We start from the raw sequence: 19,470 nt of genomic DNA on the forward strand, positions 1-19,470 counted from the left end.
CGAACCGTCACAACATTATGTACATGCTATTTCCTTTGCCTCACGATATTTGGTCTAGCTTCAAGCCGACCGCTCTTTCTCGATCCTATGATTCGGAATCCCTTTGTAGGTTAACTCTTAACCGTACGTAGCATGGCCATGCATTTTCAGATCCGATCACTCGAGGGGCCTAGAGATATCACTCTCAATCAAAGAGGGGCAAATCCCATCTTGATTGACCATGTCTCACAGTATGCTTCTTGACAAACCCGAAAGCTACCTTTTTAACTACCCTGTCACGGTGTAGCATTTGATAGCCCCTAAATAAGTCGATCCACATCTTGAGTACATGCGACAATCTCAGGTCTAAGGACAAAGCGTACATGTTGTGTAAAGAGAGAACTACTTCTCACGTTGGGTCAGTCCTAGTATATGTCTCTACATATGCCTACATTATTAGTTTGACATCTCCATATCCATGACTTGTGAAACATAGTCATCAACTAATACATATACTAGTCTAATATTCATGTGTGTCCACACATGAACTCCGACTAGGGACAATTTTTAGAATAACCATACAAGTAAAAAGTTCCACACACAATTCACATAACTGCAAATAAATTGAAGTAGCCTTTAATGGATATTCAATGAACACAATATAAATCATGGATACAAATGGAATATCATCATCTCTATGATTGCCTCTAGGGCATACCTCCAACAGTTTGTTAGGGTGGGTCGGCTCTGAGCCCACCCATAGCTAACCCAAACTGCCATCAAAAGATGCCGTTTGGTATCCTGCATAGGGAAGAGTTGCCCTCACCACGCGCAGGCGCTGGTGAAGGTTACCCCCATGCCCAGGCACCCAGAAATGCACAGATCAAAGTAAGAAGACTTAAACTGAATTAATATACAGTAAACTCAGTACAATTGTGATCCAAATTACAATTGTGATCCAAATTTACAAAGGAACAAAATTACATCGAGTTCACAAGGTAATTAGCAACCTAGTTAATATAATTAGGATCTTGCTTGCATGATAGTTATTAGTAAAATGCAGCAGGAACATGGCACTAAGGACAATAATCAGTTGCAAAAGTCTAAGATGGATGAAGAGAGCAAGGAGAACTACAATAACAGCAAATTTGAGATCAAAGCATGTCCATCAAGCCATGAATCTACAATGCGAACAAGTAATGGGTCAGGTTTGAGCGAAAAAAGGCGACTAATTAACAAAATTGCATAAAATCAAGTCGTCGTCACCTCAAAATGGCTCAGGCTATCAATGAGCATAAAAAAACTTAGAAATTCCCATGTTCCTTAGCAGCCGGCAACATCTCCAAGCATCATTAGCACCAAGCAGAAGCATGAACATGGGGAATAGAAACAACCACAAATTAAGGAAAGCATGTAAGAGTGAACAAAAGTCTCAGATGTAACCCATTAGGTCAGTCATCATCGGCAAATAACTAATGCATGGCTCAGATCAAGTGTAGTACTTGCCTAACAACTAGGACATAGGCAGGAGTTGCCTCCTAGTGAGGCAATGCGAGGAACTTCTGACCACGTCACTAGGAGCTAACACATGCAAGGGTCCTTAAGGGTGCGTTTGGTAGTCAATGTGAGCGTCGTCATTATCATCGCCATCCAAAGAAACGTAACTATTGTTAAGCAAATGAACAAGGTAGCACAATAAGAGACAAATTTTAGAACTTACGGTATAGTCCTATGGTGTGGCAGAATACAATAGGATGCGCATTACAGGGATCATAGCCACGGCTGCTACGAAATTAGCCTTCTGGTGGCTCCACATCAACATCATCACGGCTGCTATGAAATTAGCCTCCTAGTGGCTCCTCATCAACATCATAGACAAAAAAGAAACCCTTCATCCAATTGAACGGACGCTAGAGGGATCATAGCCAATGCTGCTAGTGAAGCTAGCCATCCAGGAGCTCCTCCACAACATCATTGAGCAGAAAAACTCCAAATCCAGTTCAACAGGTCCGTCAAGAATCATAGCCACAGCTGCTACTCAAGGTAGCCTTCCAGAGGCTCCTCCTCAACAACATCCAACAGATGCAATTCAACAATGACAAAACCGATCATCACCACGGCTGCTACCCAGAGGCTCATTGTACATAACATAACTTGTAATAGGGACAGATTCATACCAACAACTCCATCTCCACGCATTATCTACACGGGACATGTTTGCAGATGAAATAAACCGCAACAGATTGAACAACAGCTACAACAGATCATAAATAAGCTAATGTATGCACTGAAAATAATAAGAAACCATGACAGATCTACAAGTAGACATGCATATCTGGCAAGGATACCCAACTAGCAAGGAAACCCTATCATCATATCACCTTCCCTAGAACCCAACCCGTGCCGCATGTACTGGATTTGCAACAAATTAACCGCAACAGATCGAAGAACAGTAGCAACATATCTTAAAGAAATTCATGTTTGTACTGAAAATAACAAGAAACCATGCAAGATCTACAAGTACACATGCATATCCAGCGAGGATACCCTACTAAGCGTGCAAGAAAACCTAGGTAAAGAACAACTTCCCTTGAACCCAACCCATGCCAGATTTAGTCCATTTCCATGAAACAAAACTCAACAAATCGAAGAACAGTACCAAAGATCCATCGTAAGAGCCCCAATCCCATCGCATACAAGAGGAAACGACACCCTAAGGACATGAGCGGAGTAGATCCAGGACATACATCCACGAAGATGAAGACAACCATCATGGGGAAGAGGAGGAAGTAGCGCATGCTGGCGGAGGACCTAAGGGAGGACTCAAATAGGAAGTAGATGAGGCAGATCTGCTCTGGAGAGGAAGAAGCAGGTCACCCCGGGCCTCGGGGACTAATAGGTTGCTCAAATGATCGGGGACGAAGAGGTAGCAGATCTGCTCGGTGACGAAGACGAAGCATGGATCCAGTGTTCGTTGCTAACAAAGACCCGGCGCTCACCGGTGAAGATGCACCCATGCTCGTCGAGGATGAAGACCTCGGGCCCGCTGGTGAAGGCGACCACGGGCGCCTCCAAATCAGGCACCCCATCACCAGTCGTGCCGTCACCTTCGCCTTAAGTCGCTGGGATGAGAGGAGAGGAGGAGTCGAGTGGGAACGAGAGAGAGGAGAGCGGAGGAGTCGCGAGTGTAAGCGACACGTCTGGGGGAGGAGAGGCAAGGTGGCCGCGAAACCCCCGCTAATATACCGGCGGGAGGTAACCCTAGCCGGTCCAAAAACTAGCACGAATGCCTGCTCGGTCTCCCGCCTTCCCTCCATGTCCACGAAAAGGCACCCGCGTGAGCCTATACCCCGTGAAACAGTCATAATTGGCGTTCCACGCTGTGCAGGTTGGCAGGCTAAATTTGCACCCGGCGGCCCTGGCCCGTGGCACCCTTCAGCGTACCAACAAGGCCGGTTGCACCTAGCTGAAGGTCGGTCCGGACTACCATATTAGCCAAGCACGTACTACGGTTGGAGCAGCCGCCGTTACAGAAGGGATTCCTCTGTAGGGTTCGTCTTCGGAGTCATTGACGTATGGTCCAGCTCCATGTGCCAGTGATCCAACTACATTGACCAGTAATTCGGTTACGGAACAAGCTGAATACCCAATCGGTTAAAAATCAAATAAGTTCAGTACTCTGTCTGAAAACACTGCCCACATGCAGGCGTGTTCACTTCTGTCACCAATAAATAAGCCGTCACCTTATCTTTTTTTTAGCCGTGGGGCCCGTGACATTTTTAGGCTGCCCGGTATCAACAAAAGACCGGGGATATCCCAGTGGACACTAGTGGCCGGCAGAAAGCGGCAGGTTTAAGACCACTTGGGTCTCGGCTTGCCCCCGGTTACTTCAATTAGATCCTCATCTCCCGGCTCCCGCGTACTGAAACTTTGCTTACCGGCACCCCTGCTCTTGTCCCCAGCCAACGCCGTCTGCCGCAGCTGTGAAGTTGTCTCTGCCGGCGGCTGTCTTCCTACCCATGGCCGTGTCCGGCGAGAAGCGGCCTCCGCCGCCGGCCCCTGCCTCCGGTGGTACATGCTCTCTCCTTCTTTTTTCGTGTATGCTCCATAGTTCCATGCCTTGTCCGGCGGTACCTGTTTCTGACTTGCTGAGTTACTGTTTCCTTTCTTTATCTTGATTCGTGATTAGACTGGTGTTCGCTTGTGTCCGTGATTAGATGTGATCTCTGAATTTGTTCATAGATTAGTACTAATCAAGACACAAGATCACATCTGGATGCAAGCATGAAGCCGGGAACTTGTTGCCCTTGGTTTTGTTTTTTCCCTTTTTAGATAGCAGTTTCGACTCTTTGTTCGATCTGAATTGTATGCAAAGTTGATCAACTTTTCATGCTCTTAGTAATAGCTTGTAGCGCAATATACATGTCCCTATCCGTACATTTTTTTTAATATTCATTTGATTCTTCCAATTAAAAAAAGGTAAAAATTTAAGAAAGCATCCTATCTGTTTTTTGTTTCTAGAAGAACGTGAACGTATGTAGTTGCATTTTGTTTTAACATTATTACAGAGGTGCATTCTAGAATCCAGATGACCCAAAGGAAGACACATATGGTCTTACGGATAGTGAAGTGCTCTCTCTGTCGCTGATAGTGAAATGCTACTTTTTCTCAATTTTTTGGGAAAATTTGGCTTATTTAGTCCTTTAATGTGAATAACAAGCAACGCGCCCAAATAGTAAAGCAATACCTCTAAGAGCATATCGTACCTCTAAGGGGATACTATGGGCTAAACTTTAGCCCTGTCATATCGGATGTTCGGATGCTAATTAGGAGGACTAAACATAAGCTAATTATAAAACTAATTGCAGACCCCATGAACTAATTCGCGAGATAAATCTATTAAGCCTAATTAATTCATCATTAGCAAATAGTTACTGTAACACCACATTGTCAAATCATAAATTAATTAGGCTTAATAGATTCGTCTCGTGAATTAGTCTCCATCTGTGTAATTTGTTTTGTAATTAGCCTATGTTTAATACTATGTCCTAAGATTATCTTGATTTGGTCCAATTTTTTCTTTCTATAAAAATGTATAAACCGATTACCGAAGAATCTGATCAAAGTATTGTTCAATCTATGGAAAGACAGAATTGACTCTGGATGCGCGTGCGTTGAAGTTGACAGCCATTTATTATTGTTCGGATTCCGTGCTAAACTTTCGTGGCGGTTACATTTAGAAGTATTAAACATAGACTATTTACAAAACCCATTGCGCAGATGGAGGCTAAACGGCAAGATGAATCTATTAAACTTAATTAGTCCATGATTTGACAATGTGCTGCTACAGTAACCATTTGCTAAAGATGAATTAATTAGGCTTAATAGATTCGTCTCGCCGTTTAGCCTCTATCTGTGTAATTAGTTTTATAATTAACTCATATTTAGTCCTCCTAATTAGTCTCCAAATATTCGATGTGACACGGACTAACTTTAGCTCTAGATCCAAACACCAAGAACCAGGGACAACGCTCCCCAGTTTCTCACTGAAACTAGACTTTTGAGCACGACATTGACAGCTTAAGCTGACATATTCTGTTATCAAAGTCAATTATCTTCTTCGTGGGTGACAGGTGCATCTTATAGTTAATTGTTATTTGGGACATCAGTCTTTAGCTGCTGTGGACCATCGATTCTCCTGAATCCTGATCGGACTTTACTAGTCGGCAAATGGTCTGTGACATTTTCAATTCAGGGTGTTTGCTTAGGATATTTCAGAGACGTCTATTTTGTCTGACGCCCCTTGAGGACCGCAGTAAGGGTTTGAAATGGATGTAAAAGGCGGCTAGAAGAGATGTCGTGCACTTCATACACATGTTGAAAGATTCCATATTTGATTTATGCCAAAAACTCAACTTCAGAGAAGTCTAACATTTATTCAGCAAAATAAATTGCAGACACGTTCAGACTAGTGCGTTGTTTCAGTCATGCTATGACACCGTATCAGCGTAACGAACTAATTTGTGCTCATTTCACTCAAAGGGATAGCGAGGAAGCTTATGCTGGCACTGTTTGTGTCCTTGTCGGCGCTGTTGTACAAGCAGCTACAGCCGCCACCGCCGAAGATCCCGGGCTCGCCGGGCGGTCCTCCGGTCACGGCAACCAGAACAAGACTCCGTGACGGCAGGTACCTGGCCTACCTGGAATCCGGCGTCCCGAAGGAGGAGGCCAAGTACAGGATCATCTTTGTCCATGGATTCGACTCCTGCAGATACGACGCGCTCCCAATCTCCACGGCATGTTTTGTTACCTGCTGTTTTTTTAACCCATCTGACAGACTGAACAATCGAAGTGACAGTTTCATGGACTGAAAACCGGTGCAGGAGCTGGCACAAGAGCTGGGCATCTACCTGCTGTCCTTCGACCGGCCCGGTTACGCGGAGAGCGACCCGCATCCGGGCCGGACGGAGAAGAGCATCGCCCTCGACATCGCGGAGCTCGCCGACAACCTCCAGCTGGGCCCCAAGTTCTACCTCGCCGGCTTCTCCATGGGCGGCGAGATCATGTGGAGCTGCCTCAAGTACATCCCACACAGGTAGTGTAGCTGTGTAGTGAACTAGTGGGAGTTTTTTCTTCTCACCTGAGCAATCAGATTCAGGTCAGCAAGCCTGAACACTGTCCCCATCATGGCCGGCGCAGGCTCTTCGGCGTGGCCATCCTCGGCCCCGTGGGCAACTACTGGTGGTCCGGCTTGCCGTCGAACGTGTCGTGGGACGCCTGGTACCAGCAGCTCCCGCAGGACCAGTGGGCGGTCTGGGTCGCGCATCACCTCCCATGGCTGACCTACTGGTGGAACAGCCAGAAGCTCTTCCCGGCCTCCAGCGTCATCGCCTACAACCCCGCACTCCTGTCCGAAGAAGACAAGCTGGTCATCCCAAAGTTCGCCCACAGAACCTACATGGTAATCAAGAATCAGTGATACTCCGTGCTCATCTTGTCGCCATGGAATTCCTTCGGATTGTGCTCACGGGTTTGCTGTGTGATTTATTTGCAGCCGCAGATCAGGCAGCAGGGGGAGCACGAGTGCCTGCACCGGGACATGATGGTCGGGTTCGGGAAGTGGAGCTGGAGCCCGCTGCAGCTGGAGGACCCGTTCGCCGGCGGTGACGGGCAGCAGGGGAAGGTGCACCTGTGGCACGGCGCCGAGGACCTCATCGTGCCGGTCAGCCTGTCGAGGTACATCAGCGAGAAGCTGCCGTGGGTCGTGTACCACGAGCTCCCCAAGTCGGGGCACCTCTTCCCGATCGCCGACGGGATGGCCGACGCCATTGTCAAGTCCCTGCTGCTCGGACACGATGGTTCTACATGATTGAATCCGCACTCATGTTTCTCCATCGCTCACCGGTGGAAAAACGATCTTCCGTCCTCAACAAAAATCTCGGTTGTTTTTGACTTGGGATTAAAACCTCTTGAGGTTGTGGGTTCGAATCCCACACACCGCACACACGTATATTTCACGTAATATGTTTTGCACGAGTTACTACTAAATAAGGTTCCATTTTATGTAAGAATTTCGTGGAATTATTTGGCATGAGTTGATGTGTGGTAGTTCTCACTCATTGAAACATGTCTCTTTTTTTCTTTGTCGCACCTGGTTCGGTGGAATGATCAAAGGAATGGAATCGCAATACGGTCTCATTTGGTTGCTTCGTTAGTGGAATATGGGGCTCAATAAGCCCCGTATAAGCCCATCAACTACCCCTACCTCCTTCCCCAACTTCTTGTTCTCGACACGACGCCACCTCAGCCCCTCCTGCTCCACCCCCTCCCCCCCAACGCATGCCAATCCTATATAACTTCCGGTGGCCCGTTAGCTATATGACTTCCACTGTTTAAAATTCGTGTGCACAATTTTTATCAGTTGGATTCTCCTCTCCTCCAACCCTAGCCCCCACCCCTGTGCAAGCCAATGCCGGTGGCCCTGAGCATGCCGATGCCGTTGCCCTCCCCCCCCATGCTCGCGGACAGTCCCACGGGGCGTGCTGGCCGCAGGTGCCGCCGTCAGCCCCCGCGCGCCCAGCGCCGTGCGCCCCTGCCGCCCTGCATGCTGCCGCTGTTGGAGAAGGATACTGATTTTTTTTAGAATGTTGATATTGGTGTTAGTAGATGTGTTAAATCCATTATATTGAAATGTTGGAATAGTTCAAGAAAAATGTTGAAAGTAGTTATTTTTCCAAAAATGTTGAACGTAGTATTTCTAAATGTTGATCTATTTCTCAGAAAATGTTGAATGTAATCTTCCAAAATGTTGAATTTATTTATCTATAAGTTGGGCTTATTAGTTACGTCTAATAGGTTTTAAAGCCATGTTACTTATCCAACACTCGGAAGCTATATAGGAGCCCCCCACCAACCGCCACTGCCCACTGGCCTGCCCTTCCTAATCCCATGGGCATCCTCGCCCCCGCCACCGGTCACCAGCCCATCCAACTGGCCAGCCGCGTCGCCAGCCGAACCATCACCACCGCCGGTCCTCTGACGCCCTCACCCCCCTCCTCTTCTATGGCTGCCAGCCACTGGAGCCACCACCCCTAGCAACCCTGAACCCTAACCTTAACCCCGCCGCCAGCCGCTCGCTCCACCTCCCGCCCGCTCCTCCGGTCGTGCTCCTCTACGGCAGCGCGCACGAGCGACGGCGCGAGACAGGTGAGCTGAGTGTTGGATATGATCTGAATTATAATGTGAGTCTTGTGGGGGACGCCTGGAGGGCCCACGGTTCGGGTTATGTGTTTAGCGGATTTGTTTCCATACTTGGCTGCAATCAGTTTAGTCCGCCCTATATATACATCTTGTAAGCAACGTAGAAAGAGTAAGATGGCTCATTATATTCCGTGCGTTGTAACTCTCTCATTACAGTGAAGATCATCGATTGGTGTCCGTTGGTTTTTTTAAGAGTTTTTCACGTAAAAATCGTGTCTGATGTTATTTTCGCATTATTTGCAAACACTGAGGGAGAAGAAGGAGATGGTGCGGCTCCGGACGGTCGCACGAAATCTCCAACATTAGAATCCATATATAGGATCTCCGGCGAAATATGGCCCATACATTTTGATGTGCGCTGTGGGCCTTTTCGCCTGCTGAGAGCCCGTGGGCGCTACCACGAAGTAAGAAAGCCCATGAAGCTAGTACGCTGTGTGAGCGTACACCCTCCTCGGCCCCCTTCCGCCATCGAGCCCATCGTTACTGATCCCGTGTGGCGGCGCCTACAGTTTCAGTGTCGCGATACCTCGTCGCGTAGCGCCCTCGACCTGTAGCGCGTTCGAGTGGCAGCCGCCTGTGTTTTCGTTTTCACGCCTTTTCTCCCCGCAAACTGCCAAAAGAAAAAGGGAGGGGACACGGCGACACGCACAGGCGTCACCCGAGCCGAGAGCAGCAGGCGAGCCGTCCCCACGAGGGCATCCGGTGAATGGTGCAACGCCGACGAGGACCGCAGGTGACAGCAGCACGGCCTACGCGACGGGGGCCAGTTTGTCTTTGCTTGGCCGGAACCCGCGGTCACGCATCCACCCCGACCCCGCACGCGCACATCGTGAGGGCGAAAACCAGCGGGAGGCGCCGGGCTCCCGGCACACGCGCGACACACCAGCGAATCAGCGGGGAGAACAAAGCAGCGCGTGCCGTCGGCTCGGTTCGCAGGGAGGCGTGGCTGCGTCGCCGTCCAAGGAAAGGAGGGGCAGATGACGGTGAGAAGATGAGGGTGTCAGGAACTTTTTTGTGCTTCCAATATGAGATAGATGTTGACTTTTGTCAAAATATCTAGGCCTTGAAATGGGAATATCACAATGCATGGAACTAGCTAGACTTAACTATTCACCATCTATATTCATGACATTAACTTGGAAACACCAAATTTGGGACTTTAATTTGAATAAGGAAATGAATATTCAGTGTCCGGATGCCTAGACTGGTCATGGTCCAAAAAAGGTGAACCACCCAAAAAAAAGATGGACTATTGCATCATTTGAAAACGTGGACAGGGGAAAAGCTTCAAACTTTAACCTTTACCCCAAAACTTTGAAAAAATTGACTTCCAATAGCAAATTTGGTAAAAAAAAACAATTTGATGGCGGTAGGTGAACGTGGATCCATCATAGGGCCAAATGATAAAGAGGGAGACCTAGCATTGAAATGGGGGAAGAGAGTGTGACTGTCGTAAAATTTGATGCTTAAGGTTAGAACAAAGAGAAAGGATTGGAGTTACAACTTTGTGGCACACAGCTGGCACGCGCCACATCAGGGGATGTTGTCCCCTTCAATCCTTCATTGATATGTTCTACATGGGCCACAAAGGTTATGCACACGGTTGTGCAAATAGTAGGGTACACCCGCAACTAGAAGAAAGCATGCTAAGAAAGAGCTGAGAGGTGAGGTCAAAGGAGGTTTTCAGTGTAACATGTTACTACACGACGAAATAGGTGCAGATTAGTTAGTGACAGTGGTTAAAAAATAAATTATTTCTCTTTTGCCATCTCGATTGAGCTAGCTCTGAAGATTTTTTTTTAAAAGAATCTAACTGGAGAGTTACCAATCATACTAAAAATAAAGAAGAACCTCATCCTGGACAGTACGATGAAGCAACAACCCTAAAGAGTCGAGCGACGACAACAACTAACGATTAAAGGCAAGCGTAAGCAACAAGAGCAAGCAACTAATCTTCGATTCATGGAGATTCAAAGTCTTGGTAAACGGCAACTCTCTAGTCCTGTACACCGATCTTGTGCAAACACTGCACGGTCCAATTAACCCACAGTCCACACACCCAAGTGCCTTCGCGCCCACCAACCAACCGCAAACTTCTCCCATCGGTGGCACTGTACGTAGATGCACAGCCGGGTCAGATTCTTGGCGTTTAAGGGTGGTGGGCGCCCACCCCCAACTCGCCGAGCGCTCCGTGGCCCCGCAAAAAATCAAATCCCGCCGTGCGAGCGGCGGATCACCCCATTGGCCCTGGTGCGTCCAGGCCGCCCCGCGCTGCCGCCAGCCTCAGAAACGCGCGCACCCGCTCGCTACGGCGCGCCACCGCGGCCGCGGCTTCTTAACAGTACGATCGTGAGTAACCAGGCCTCCGCCCAGTCCACGTCGCGCGGCGCGGGCAGCCACATGTAGCCGCGGGGGCAGCAGGCCACGCTCCCCTCGCGGCCACCATAGGCGCGCGCCCCTGACCTGACGAGACGATCGATCGATCGCGCGCCTTCTCCCTCACCTCTCCGGCCTCCTAATTCCTAACGTGTCCGCCTCGTCCCCCACCCGTCCCCCACCTCCTCGCGCGCCCTCTGATCTTTTTCCTCCTCCTCCCGCGCCCCTCGCATTATATCGCCGTGCTAGGAGCCAGCCAAGAACCGGTGCTGCTCCACTAGGTACGGATCGGCCGGGCCACCGCGGGGGTTTCTTGGTCGTGGTGCTTGTAGCTCGGTCGAGATCGGCTGCATGGCGTCCTCCGGCGACGTCGAAGCGGCCGTGGATGCTGTGGAGGTGGAGCAGCCGGCCAAGGCATGCGACGGTGAAACCAGTTCGCCAGCGACGACCACGACGGAAGAGAGCGAGCCGGTGCGGCAGGAGCAGCAGCATGAAGACACAGAGTCCGACGCCGATCACCATGAGGCGGTGGCGCCGCCAGACGAAGCGGCCGCGGAGGTGTCGGCGTCGGAGGAGCCAGAGCGGCAGAAGCCGATGGTTGCGGAGGAGGAGGTGGAGCCCGAGGCGGCCGCGGATGATCATCAGGAGAGCACGCGGGAGAGGCTGAAGCGGCACAGGCGGGAGATGGCCGGGAGGGTGTGGGTGCCGGAGCTGTGGGGGCAGGAGAAGCTGCTCAAGGACTGGGTGGACTGCGCCGTCTTCGACCGCCCGCTGGTGCCGGCGGGGCTGCCCACGGCGCGCCGGGCGCTCATCGCCGAGTGCTGCGGCACGCGCCGCCCGGACCGGACGTCGCCGGCGTCCTCCGCCGGCTCCAGCCCGCTGCGGGTGCACAACGGCTGCTCCTGAACGAGTGATCCTTCCTCTCCACCTGCTTCCATTAGCCTAGCCTGGGTGATCAATAAGCCTTCTTTTTTTAGCTCGAATAAGACATCCTTCTTGTTTCTTTGAGTTGTGAGAAGGTCTTAGCCTCTCGTGTTTACTTTTCTGATCATGTGAATTACATACAAACTTGATTAGCTTATTACCAACACCGCTGATAATTCTGAGATAACGTACTATCTGTTTAAAGTGATCGACGATGAATGCATATAGTTCTGTTGTAACATCTCTCTTTAATGTTTTAGAAGAAAAATAGACCTTGTTTGATATTGCTTTTGACTTTTGTAGCTGCCATTTGCGTACTGTTACTATCGTATGTACCCATGCAGCTTTGATTTTGTTAGCTCATCGCGTTGATTGATTAGACAGTACTCACACTGTTCGGAGTCCGGCTAGTGAGGAAAAAAAATATCTGCAGCCCGTTAATGAACCTTACGACCGGATTGCAGGTTTAGATCGCCATCTTGATTTAATTCTGCGTGTTAGTAGTTGTTTTTTTTGTCAGGTACTCAGGTGAACATTTCTTGGCGTCGTAATGCACGACGTGGTTTCATGCCGTTCTTTCGTTTCCTCCCATACACAGATGGACATATTCTTGCGTTTGCCTCTTTGGCTCTTTGGCTCTTTGGCTGTTGCTGTTATTCATTGTGCATTTCACGGAAAACGTGACCAAGCTAGTACTTGTATATACCTTTGCTACGAAAAGTTTTAAGAATTGTTGATGCGATCTTGCCGTTCGCGTTGAAGTTCAAGCTACGACAGGAATCTTTGCTGACGAATATGTGGGTGCTGTGTTTCCAGAAGATCATGCGTGCATGGTCGATTCAATATGATCGTGGACTAAGGTGTGCCACCAAATCCTGTCCACCACTACTGTACTTCTTTTAGAGGGGTGGAGAGAAATCATGATATCTCCTTTGCTCCAAATTAGTAAGAGTAACATGCTTTTTATTTATAGTCTTATCTCTAAAACTCTGGTAGTTTTAGTCACTAAGAGTTTATAGTTTTAGTTCGTAGCTTATCGACCAATATATGTAGGAGAGACGTCCACACTAAGAATAACATGTACGAGTTGAAAACGAACCCTTTTTTATTAACTGGGTGACAACCAATACCATTAGCCAATACTATATCAAGGAGATCCTCCAGTATTTTTTGAAACCTTCTGAATGACCCTGAAACATATCATTTTAGAACAAGGCACAGATAGCTAGAACCTTAATCTTTACCAGTTTACCATCCACGCCAACCCTCACAAAATGTGCTAGAAAATAAAATAGATCCTAAAAATTCTAAGAAAATGGAAACATATGCCATCTCGGTACACTCTAATCACCATTAATAATGATATAACAACGATTGAATCTACTCTATTTTCTAAAAAATTACTCACACTTTCCATTATGATCCATAAATTTGCATATATATTACCTACCCTGTGCCATTATGAAAGGTGACATAAAGTGACCGGCCTTAATATAAATTTGCATCTAACTACCCACCTATATCATTATTTAAAATATTATAAAAGAATCCCATAAAATTGCATCAAATTTCACACCTCTACCACTATAAAAAAAACAAACCCAAAGTATATTCCTAAATTGCCCTCTTTTGCCATTATATATCAAAAACAAACTCAAACTATACACTAGTGATACATGCCACCATGATTACATACATGCAGTAATAATGATTATACTGATTTCCATGGTTTAATAATCATGCATGAAAAATAAAGATACATAGCAACGACAATATCAATTCATGTTAAATTATATTACTACTCCATACATATTTATAAATTACCCGCTTCTTTCATTTATATTAGAAAAAACAATCTAAAAATATATAAGGATGACACATGCAACCATGATAGCATGCATACGTACACGTAGGGAGCAATGAGTAATATCGATTTCCATAGTTTAACGATCATGAAAAATATTTTCTTAATGTGTGACATAACAATGATAAGAATTTATGTTAAATTGTATTAGATCTAACATATGCGGTGTAGGCTAAAATGTCAGTTGTGTCACTGTAGTAACTAAGAGTGCATCATTGTACCTAAAATGCAGGTTTTGAATGAAATCCAAAGAGAGTGATTGAAATAACAAGCACTAGGGTTTGAACTTAATAAGCAGAGGGGAAAACTCTTCTTGTAAATTGGAGCAATTTTGAAACCGCAAAAGTCAAAATCTGAAGTGGACTGAAACAAGTGCTAAAATAGCTCGAGCAAAGGTCTCAACTAAACATATATTGAACGCAACGGAAGAGGAATGTGAATGGGGATAAAAAAAAAGTTATACATAGAGAAATTACCAACCAAAAAATTTTCACAACCCATTAAAGATCACAGAGTTAGAGTACATAGAAAATAAACAAATGAGAGAGAAATAAACAACGGACACGGACCAGCCCCATCTTTTCTCCTCCCATCCAACGGGCCGGCTCGGCCTGCCCGCCCACAGGATAGAACCGTTGGCAGAGAGAGATCCAGGCCCACAGGAGGAGAGGGTGTGGGCGTTGGGCCCGGTGTGTGCCACGCGGACGCGGTCACTCCGCCACGGTTAAAGCACCCCTCCGCGCTGTAGCAGCGTTTTTATCCGTATCCCAAATTCCCAATCCCCGTGAGGCCGTGACCGTTCCATTTCTTCCGCACCCATCCCTCGCCCTCGTCGTCTCGATTGCCCCAGAGACGGAGACGGGTGTGCCATCCCAGCGCCCGCGCACCTGCGAGGTCAGCTTCGCTCCCCTCCCCTCCCCTCTTATCATTATCCCTCTCTTATCCGATAATGAGGCACCGCATGCCGGGAATGGGAAGAAGGTTTCTGGGCGAAGCGCCGTTCTGAATTTCTGGGCCATGTGCTTCTCGCGTTAGTTTCCCAGGCCTTCAGCAGTGGAGCGCGTTAGTTTTGCGTTAACCATTTGCATCTTTCAGTTAGTGAGAGATGGACCTGAAGTGCCGCAAGTTTCGTGTTTCTGGTAGCTCTCTCCTCGCTATGGATCCAAGTAGTTGTCCAAATCTGAGTAATTTTAAAAATGCATGCATTCTCCAGTACCCCTCAACGGTGGATGCTGGCTAGCACTGTAGTTAGTCAGTTGTCCTGGAATGCTTTTCGTTTGGTCTGTAAGACTGAAAGTCTGAAACCTCTACCCAAACCATCATCAAGGGGGGAATGCTCCATAACAATGCGTTTGTCATCTCACCTGTACATCGGAATGCTTAGCAATATTAAGAGTCATCAGTTAACCAAGGAACCTGGTCTTCAGCAAATAATCCCCGTGACTAGCAGTCTAGCAGTAGCGTCACTTGCTAGTACAAGGTTACAAGGTATCACACCATGATGCCTAATCCTCTGTCTTTGTTTTCCACTACGCATAGAAGTGATCAATGTAATGTGGGAAAATCTAGCAGTTCATTATTAAAAAAATCTAGCAGCTGCAGATTCCTAAGGATGCAATAAGCGCCGTGATTCTTGTCTTGCTTACTCCTTTTGGTATTGCTTATGCAAGCAATTTAGTGCTATTAGTCAGTGTTTTTTAATGTCCAGCCTCACTCCAAAACAGCCTGAGATTATTGCGATAGGGTCATGGGAATTCAAGTGGGGGTGACAAGGATCCACAGTCAGTCTTTCCTGCAGAAGTGGAAAGCTTGTTCGTCACGATGGTTCTGAATCACGATGTGTGTCATGCACTGCTAATATCAACATCCATATCCCAAATCAGCAGTTGGTAAACGTTATTGGTTGGAACTTGCTTACTTTTGTTTCCTTATTGGTGTTGCTTATGCCAGAAGGATTTTAATATTGTTAGTCAGTTTTTTTAAGGTGATGTTTTACTCCAAGGTACCTTTAGACTATTAGGATAGGATCATGGGAATTCAAGTGGGGATGACAGAGATCCACGTAGAGCGCCTTTCCTGCAGAAATGGAAAAGGCTTGTTCATTACTATGGTCCTGAGTCATGGGTCATGCACTTCGAATATCCGCATCCATATATCCACAGCTGGTAAACGTTATTGGTTGGTTGGAACCTGAATCCTTTTATCGATCAGGTGATTGACTGTGATGCCACTATTTGTACTTTAAGGAAGTGTAGGCCACAAACTTAGGTCATTGTTAGAGAGAGAAATCTGGTCTCCAACCACATTCAGATTCAAAACTTCCGGTGTCCACTTTTTAGTGCTCATTTAATAATTATTCCTTTTAACCACCAGAAAAGTGGCCAGAACAAGAGTTATATGGTTTGGCATGGATAAGCCAATCTCCTCTCAGGAAGGATGATTTTTGACAAACCTGCCAAAAGGGCTTGTTTCTCTTTTGTAGTACTACCCGCTAACATTGCTAGAAGCCTAGAACCCATACAGCAGAGAAAGATGCTACTGCTTAATCCAGTAGCGCACTAGCGCTTGCCTTGAGCTGTACACCTTAGCCAAAAATACCTATTTGGTTGCTTAGCAGCTCTGTAAAGCTAACCGATTCAGCACCACATATGTATTACCAGAAATACTTGTGTTGGCTGGTTGCTCAGAACTTAATATACTGTTCAGTTCATAGGATATTTGTGGTTCGTAATTTTGCAGCTCACATCCAGTTTAAGCTTTCAGCTATTACCTAGAAACAAACAATATGAACTTCCTCTAAATGAACGCGTGATAAAAAAAGAAACAAACAATGAAACACCCCAAAACTCTTTCTTGTAGTGAAAATGTTATATCTAGTTCTTTTTCCTCAAAATGAAAACTGGAAGCCCAGTTCCACTTGAAACTTGGAAGTTTTTTTTTTAACTTGAAACTTGGAACTTTTTACCTGACTTTTGTTTTTCTGACTCGCATAGTTCTCTGAGACTATCCAACTTTCATATGCATGCTGGATGTAATGTTCACCTCTCATTATATATATATTACGAATTTCACAGGTCTCGAACACGCAACGATGGCGACTTTCGCATCTCCGGTTCTCTGCAACTTCCTGGCCATCGCACAGAACAACGCGCGTCTGCTGAACAACAGCACAAAACGGCCACCGAACGCGAGCTTCCCAAGGAGCACGCCGCCGTTGCCGGGCTTCAGAGCGAGGCAAGACGTCCGCGTCGCCGCCGTCTACAAGGTGAAGCTCATCGGTCCCGAGGGCCAGGAGAGCGTGATCGACGTGCCGGAGGACAGCTACATCCTGGACGCGGCCGAGGACGCCGGCGTCGAGCTGCCCTACTCCTGCCGCGCCGGCGCGTGCTCCACCTGCGCCGGCAAGGTCCTGGAGGGCTCCGTCGACCAGTCGGACCAGTCGTTCCTCGACGACGCGCAGGTCGGCGCCGGGTACGCGCTCACCTGCGTCGCGTACCCGACCTCCGACTGCGTCATCAAGACGCACCGGGAGGCCGACCTGTACTAGTAGCCCTGGTTTCAGTGTCACCTCCACGGCTCCATTCGGATTCGATCTCGAGTTCTTGACACTGCGATCCGCATCTGTACTTTGGTTGTTGCACCTAGCTAGATTCCTTTCCTTGATCGCCGTCGTACTCGTAATTTTGGCATGAGCAAGTGCAGGTTTTTGTCTTATGTCTGCGGTCTGCCCGTGTTTGTTCTCTCTGGTTATCTCGGAATCTACCGTGCCAAGCCGGGTGGTGCCGCGAGTATGAACCTATCGGTATCAGTTTTCACGGTCGTTCCGGCGACGTCCACGGGAAAGAAACCGATGGAGCTTCCAGGAATGTCTGCGGCGAAGGCTGCAGACGTTCACGTCGTCGAAAGGCCGGCCGGTCGAGGGCGCAATAATTTGGATGCTTTGGGACGCTACTCGACAGGAACTGGAGGACGTGTCACATGGAGACTGAAAAATAAAAAAAAGGGCTCCTGCGATCTTGACAAAATGGGGAGATGCCGGTTGCTGCCGGAGACCTGTTTTTTTTTTCTTTATGAAAAAAAAAGAGCTGTTGGAGACATGAGGATTCGCGCTTTCTTCCTTCTGGACTCGGAATTTCGTTGCGATCTCCTGGCTGGAGAATTTGTTGGTTGGTGGAAGAAAAGAAGTGGCGCCGGGATATACAGAGTATGAAGTTCAAGTTCGGAACCAGATATCCGATCACCATTCAGCGTTAGGTGTGTGAGCGACCGTCTGTCTGAGCCTGACTGGGGGCACGCAAAAAGGAGATGGAACAAAAGATGATGAACTGGCTGGACGGCGATTTTCGTCGTAGCGTCAAATGCGAAAAGGGGGTGATGATTCAGGTGTCGTCCACTTGTACCTTTACCAGATTGCTTGGTCCCACGAGTTGCACAAAAAGGTAGGGTTGCTCGTTTGGAGCACGAGCACTGTTAGGATTTGAGCCTGAATTGCCATTTGTGCTCGAGCAATCCCTGGCTGGTCAGATTGAAATCTGACTGACCATAGGTAAAAGACTTGAAAGCTCGTAGCGTGAGCCTATTCGTGCCAAACTGACACGCCAGTCCCGAAGTTCTCCTGTGCGCGGAACAGTTGGAGGCGGCGGCGGGACGCGATCTGCGCAGGGCCCACGTGAGGCCGAGCGCGAGCCTAACGCGCCCACACAGCGGATGGGCGCGGGGCCGCGGGCCCGGTCCACGTGCCGCCTCGTCGGAGCGGCGTCACCCGCCCGCTCGCGGCCGCGGACACCCGAGTCGGGCCGATCGCCACCGCCCCATCACCCCCGCACCGACGCGACGCCTGCCTGTCTGCCCGCTGCCATGCCCTGCCTCTCATCTCAGCCTCTGCCTCCTCGTGTCGTGGTCCACCCCGCCCCGTCTCGGACCTCAGATTCCGCCCGCGGGGCACTGGCCCCGCGGGTCGTGGGCTCATGGCCGCCGCCACCACGACCGTTTGGGTTTGGGTGAGAGACCACCCGGTGACCGCTCGGACGACGGGCCTGGATTTTGACTTTGCGTGAACGGTGAACGTAACCGCCTGCCTACGCCGTTGATGCTACCCGTAGCCCCGAAATAGGGGCAGCAAGGCTCGTGCCGCGTCCCCCGTATGAGGAAACCCCGGAACGCCGATGACGACGGACCACAACAACCGCCCGGATCCTACACGCCGGAAAGGGCACGGGATGACGAGGAGACACGATGCGATACACAATACTGGTGGTGGGTGTACACGCGACGGGTGTGGGCCGTGTGGCTGCGGCCCCCGAACAGGGAGGGCGTGGTCGGTGGGGATCTGGGCGGACACGCGTCGATCGCCGAGCGCGCACATGTCCAACAAGGCACCAGGGGCCGGCCGACCGCCACCGTCCTCTGCCTTCCTCCCGCCCGGGCTCCTCGCGGTTTCCCTTTTCGTTCCCGCCCGAGCCCGACTGCCTGGCGCGGACGCGGGAGACGGACGCGGCCAACAGCTGTGGCTAGCTACTAGCTAGGCCCGGACACACGGCTTGTCAGTTGTCGCCTGCTCAGTCACT

The 19,470-nt window shown here is 48.7% G+C and overlaps 3 protein-coding genes across 4 annotated transcripts; all 3 read left to right on the forward strand.

Annotated features, from left to right (window-relative positions):
• Positions 1 to 3,800: 3,800 nt before the first annotated feature.
• On the forward strand, positions 3,801 to 7,598 carry LOC117865113 (uncharacterized). Of its 2 annotated transcripts, none has more exons than XM_034749232.2 (5): positions 3,801 to 4,050; positions 6,028 to 6,275; positions 6,363 to 6,574; positions 6,679 to 6,940; positions 7,034 to 7,598. In XM_034749232.2, the coding sequence occupies exons 1-5, from the start codon at positions 3,999 to 4,001 to the stop codon at positions 7,346 to 7,348; spliced, it is 1,089 nt and encodes a 362-aa protein (XP_034605123.1). In that variant the 5' UTR covers positions 3,801 to 3,998; the 3' UTR covers positions 7,349 to 7,598. The 2 variants fall into 2 exon arrangements, with proteins under 2 accessions (XP_034605123.1, XP_034605122.1); XM_034749231.2 differs by having other exon boundaries at positions 3,802 to 4,050; positions 6,022 to 6,275.
• A 3,493-nt stretch (positions 7,599 to 11,091) lies between these two features.
• On the forward strand, positions 11,092 to 12,323 carry LOC117862951 (uncharacterized). The gene has a single exon (XM_034746512.2). The coding sequence runs from the start codon at positions 11,467 to 11,469 to the stop codon at positions 12,019 to 12,021; it is 555 nt and encodes a 184-aa protein (XP_034602403.1). The 5' UTR covers positions 11,092 to 11,466; the 3' UTR covers positions 12,022 to 12,323.
• Positions 12,324 to 14,639: 2,316 nt separating this feature from the next.
• LOC117862738 (uncharacterized) lies at positions 14,640 to 17,617 on the forward strand. Its single transcript, XM_034746244.2, has 2 exons — positions 14,640 to 14,797; positions 16,978 to 17,617. Exon 2 carries the CDS (start codon positions 16,995 to 16,997, stop codon positions 17,448 to 17,450), a length of 456 nt encoding a protein of 151 aa, XP_034602135.1. The 5' UTR covers positions 14,640 to 14,797; positions 16,978 to 16,994; the 3' UTR covers positions 17,451 to 17,617.
• Positions 17,618 to 19,470: the final 1,853 nt, after the last annotated feature.

The sequence above is a fragment of the Setaria viridis genome, chromosome 7 (genome assembly GCF_005286985.2).
Source record: "Setaria viridis chromosome 7, Setaria_viridis_v4.0, whole genome shotgun sequence".
In the NCBI taxonomy this organism is placed as follows: domain Eukaryota; kingdom Viridiplantae; phylum Streptophyta; class Magnoliopsida; order Poales; family Poaceae; genus Setaria; species Setaria viridis.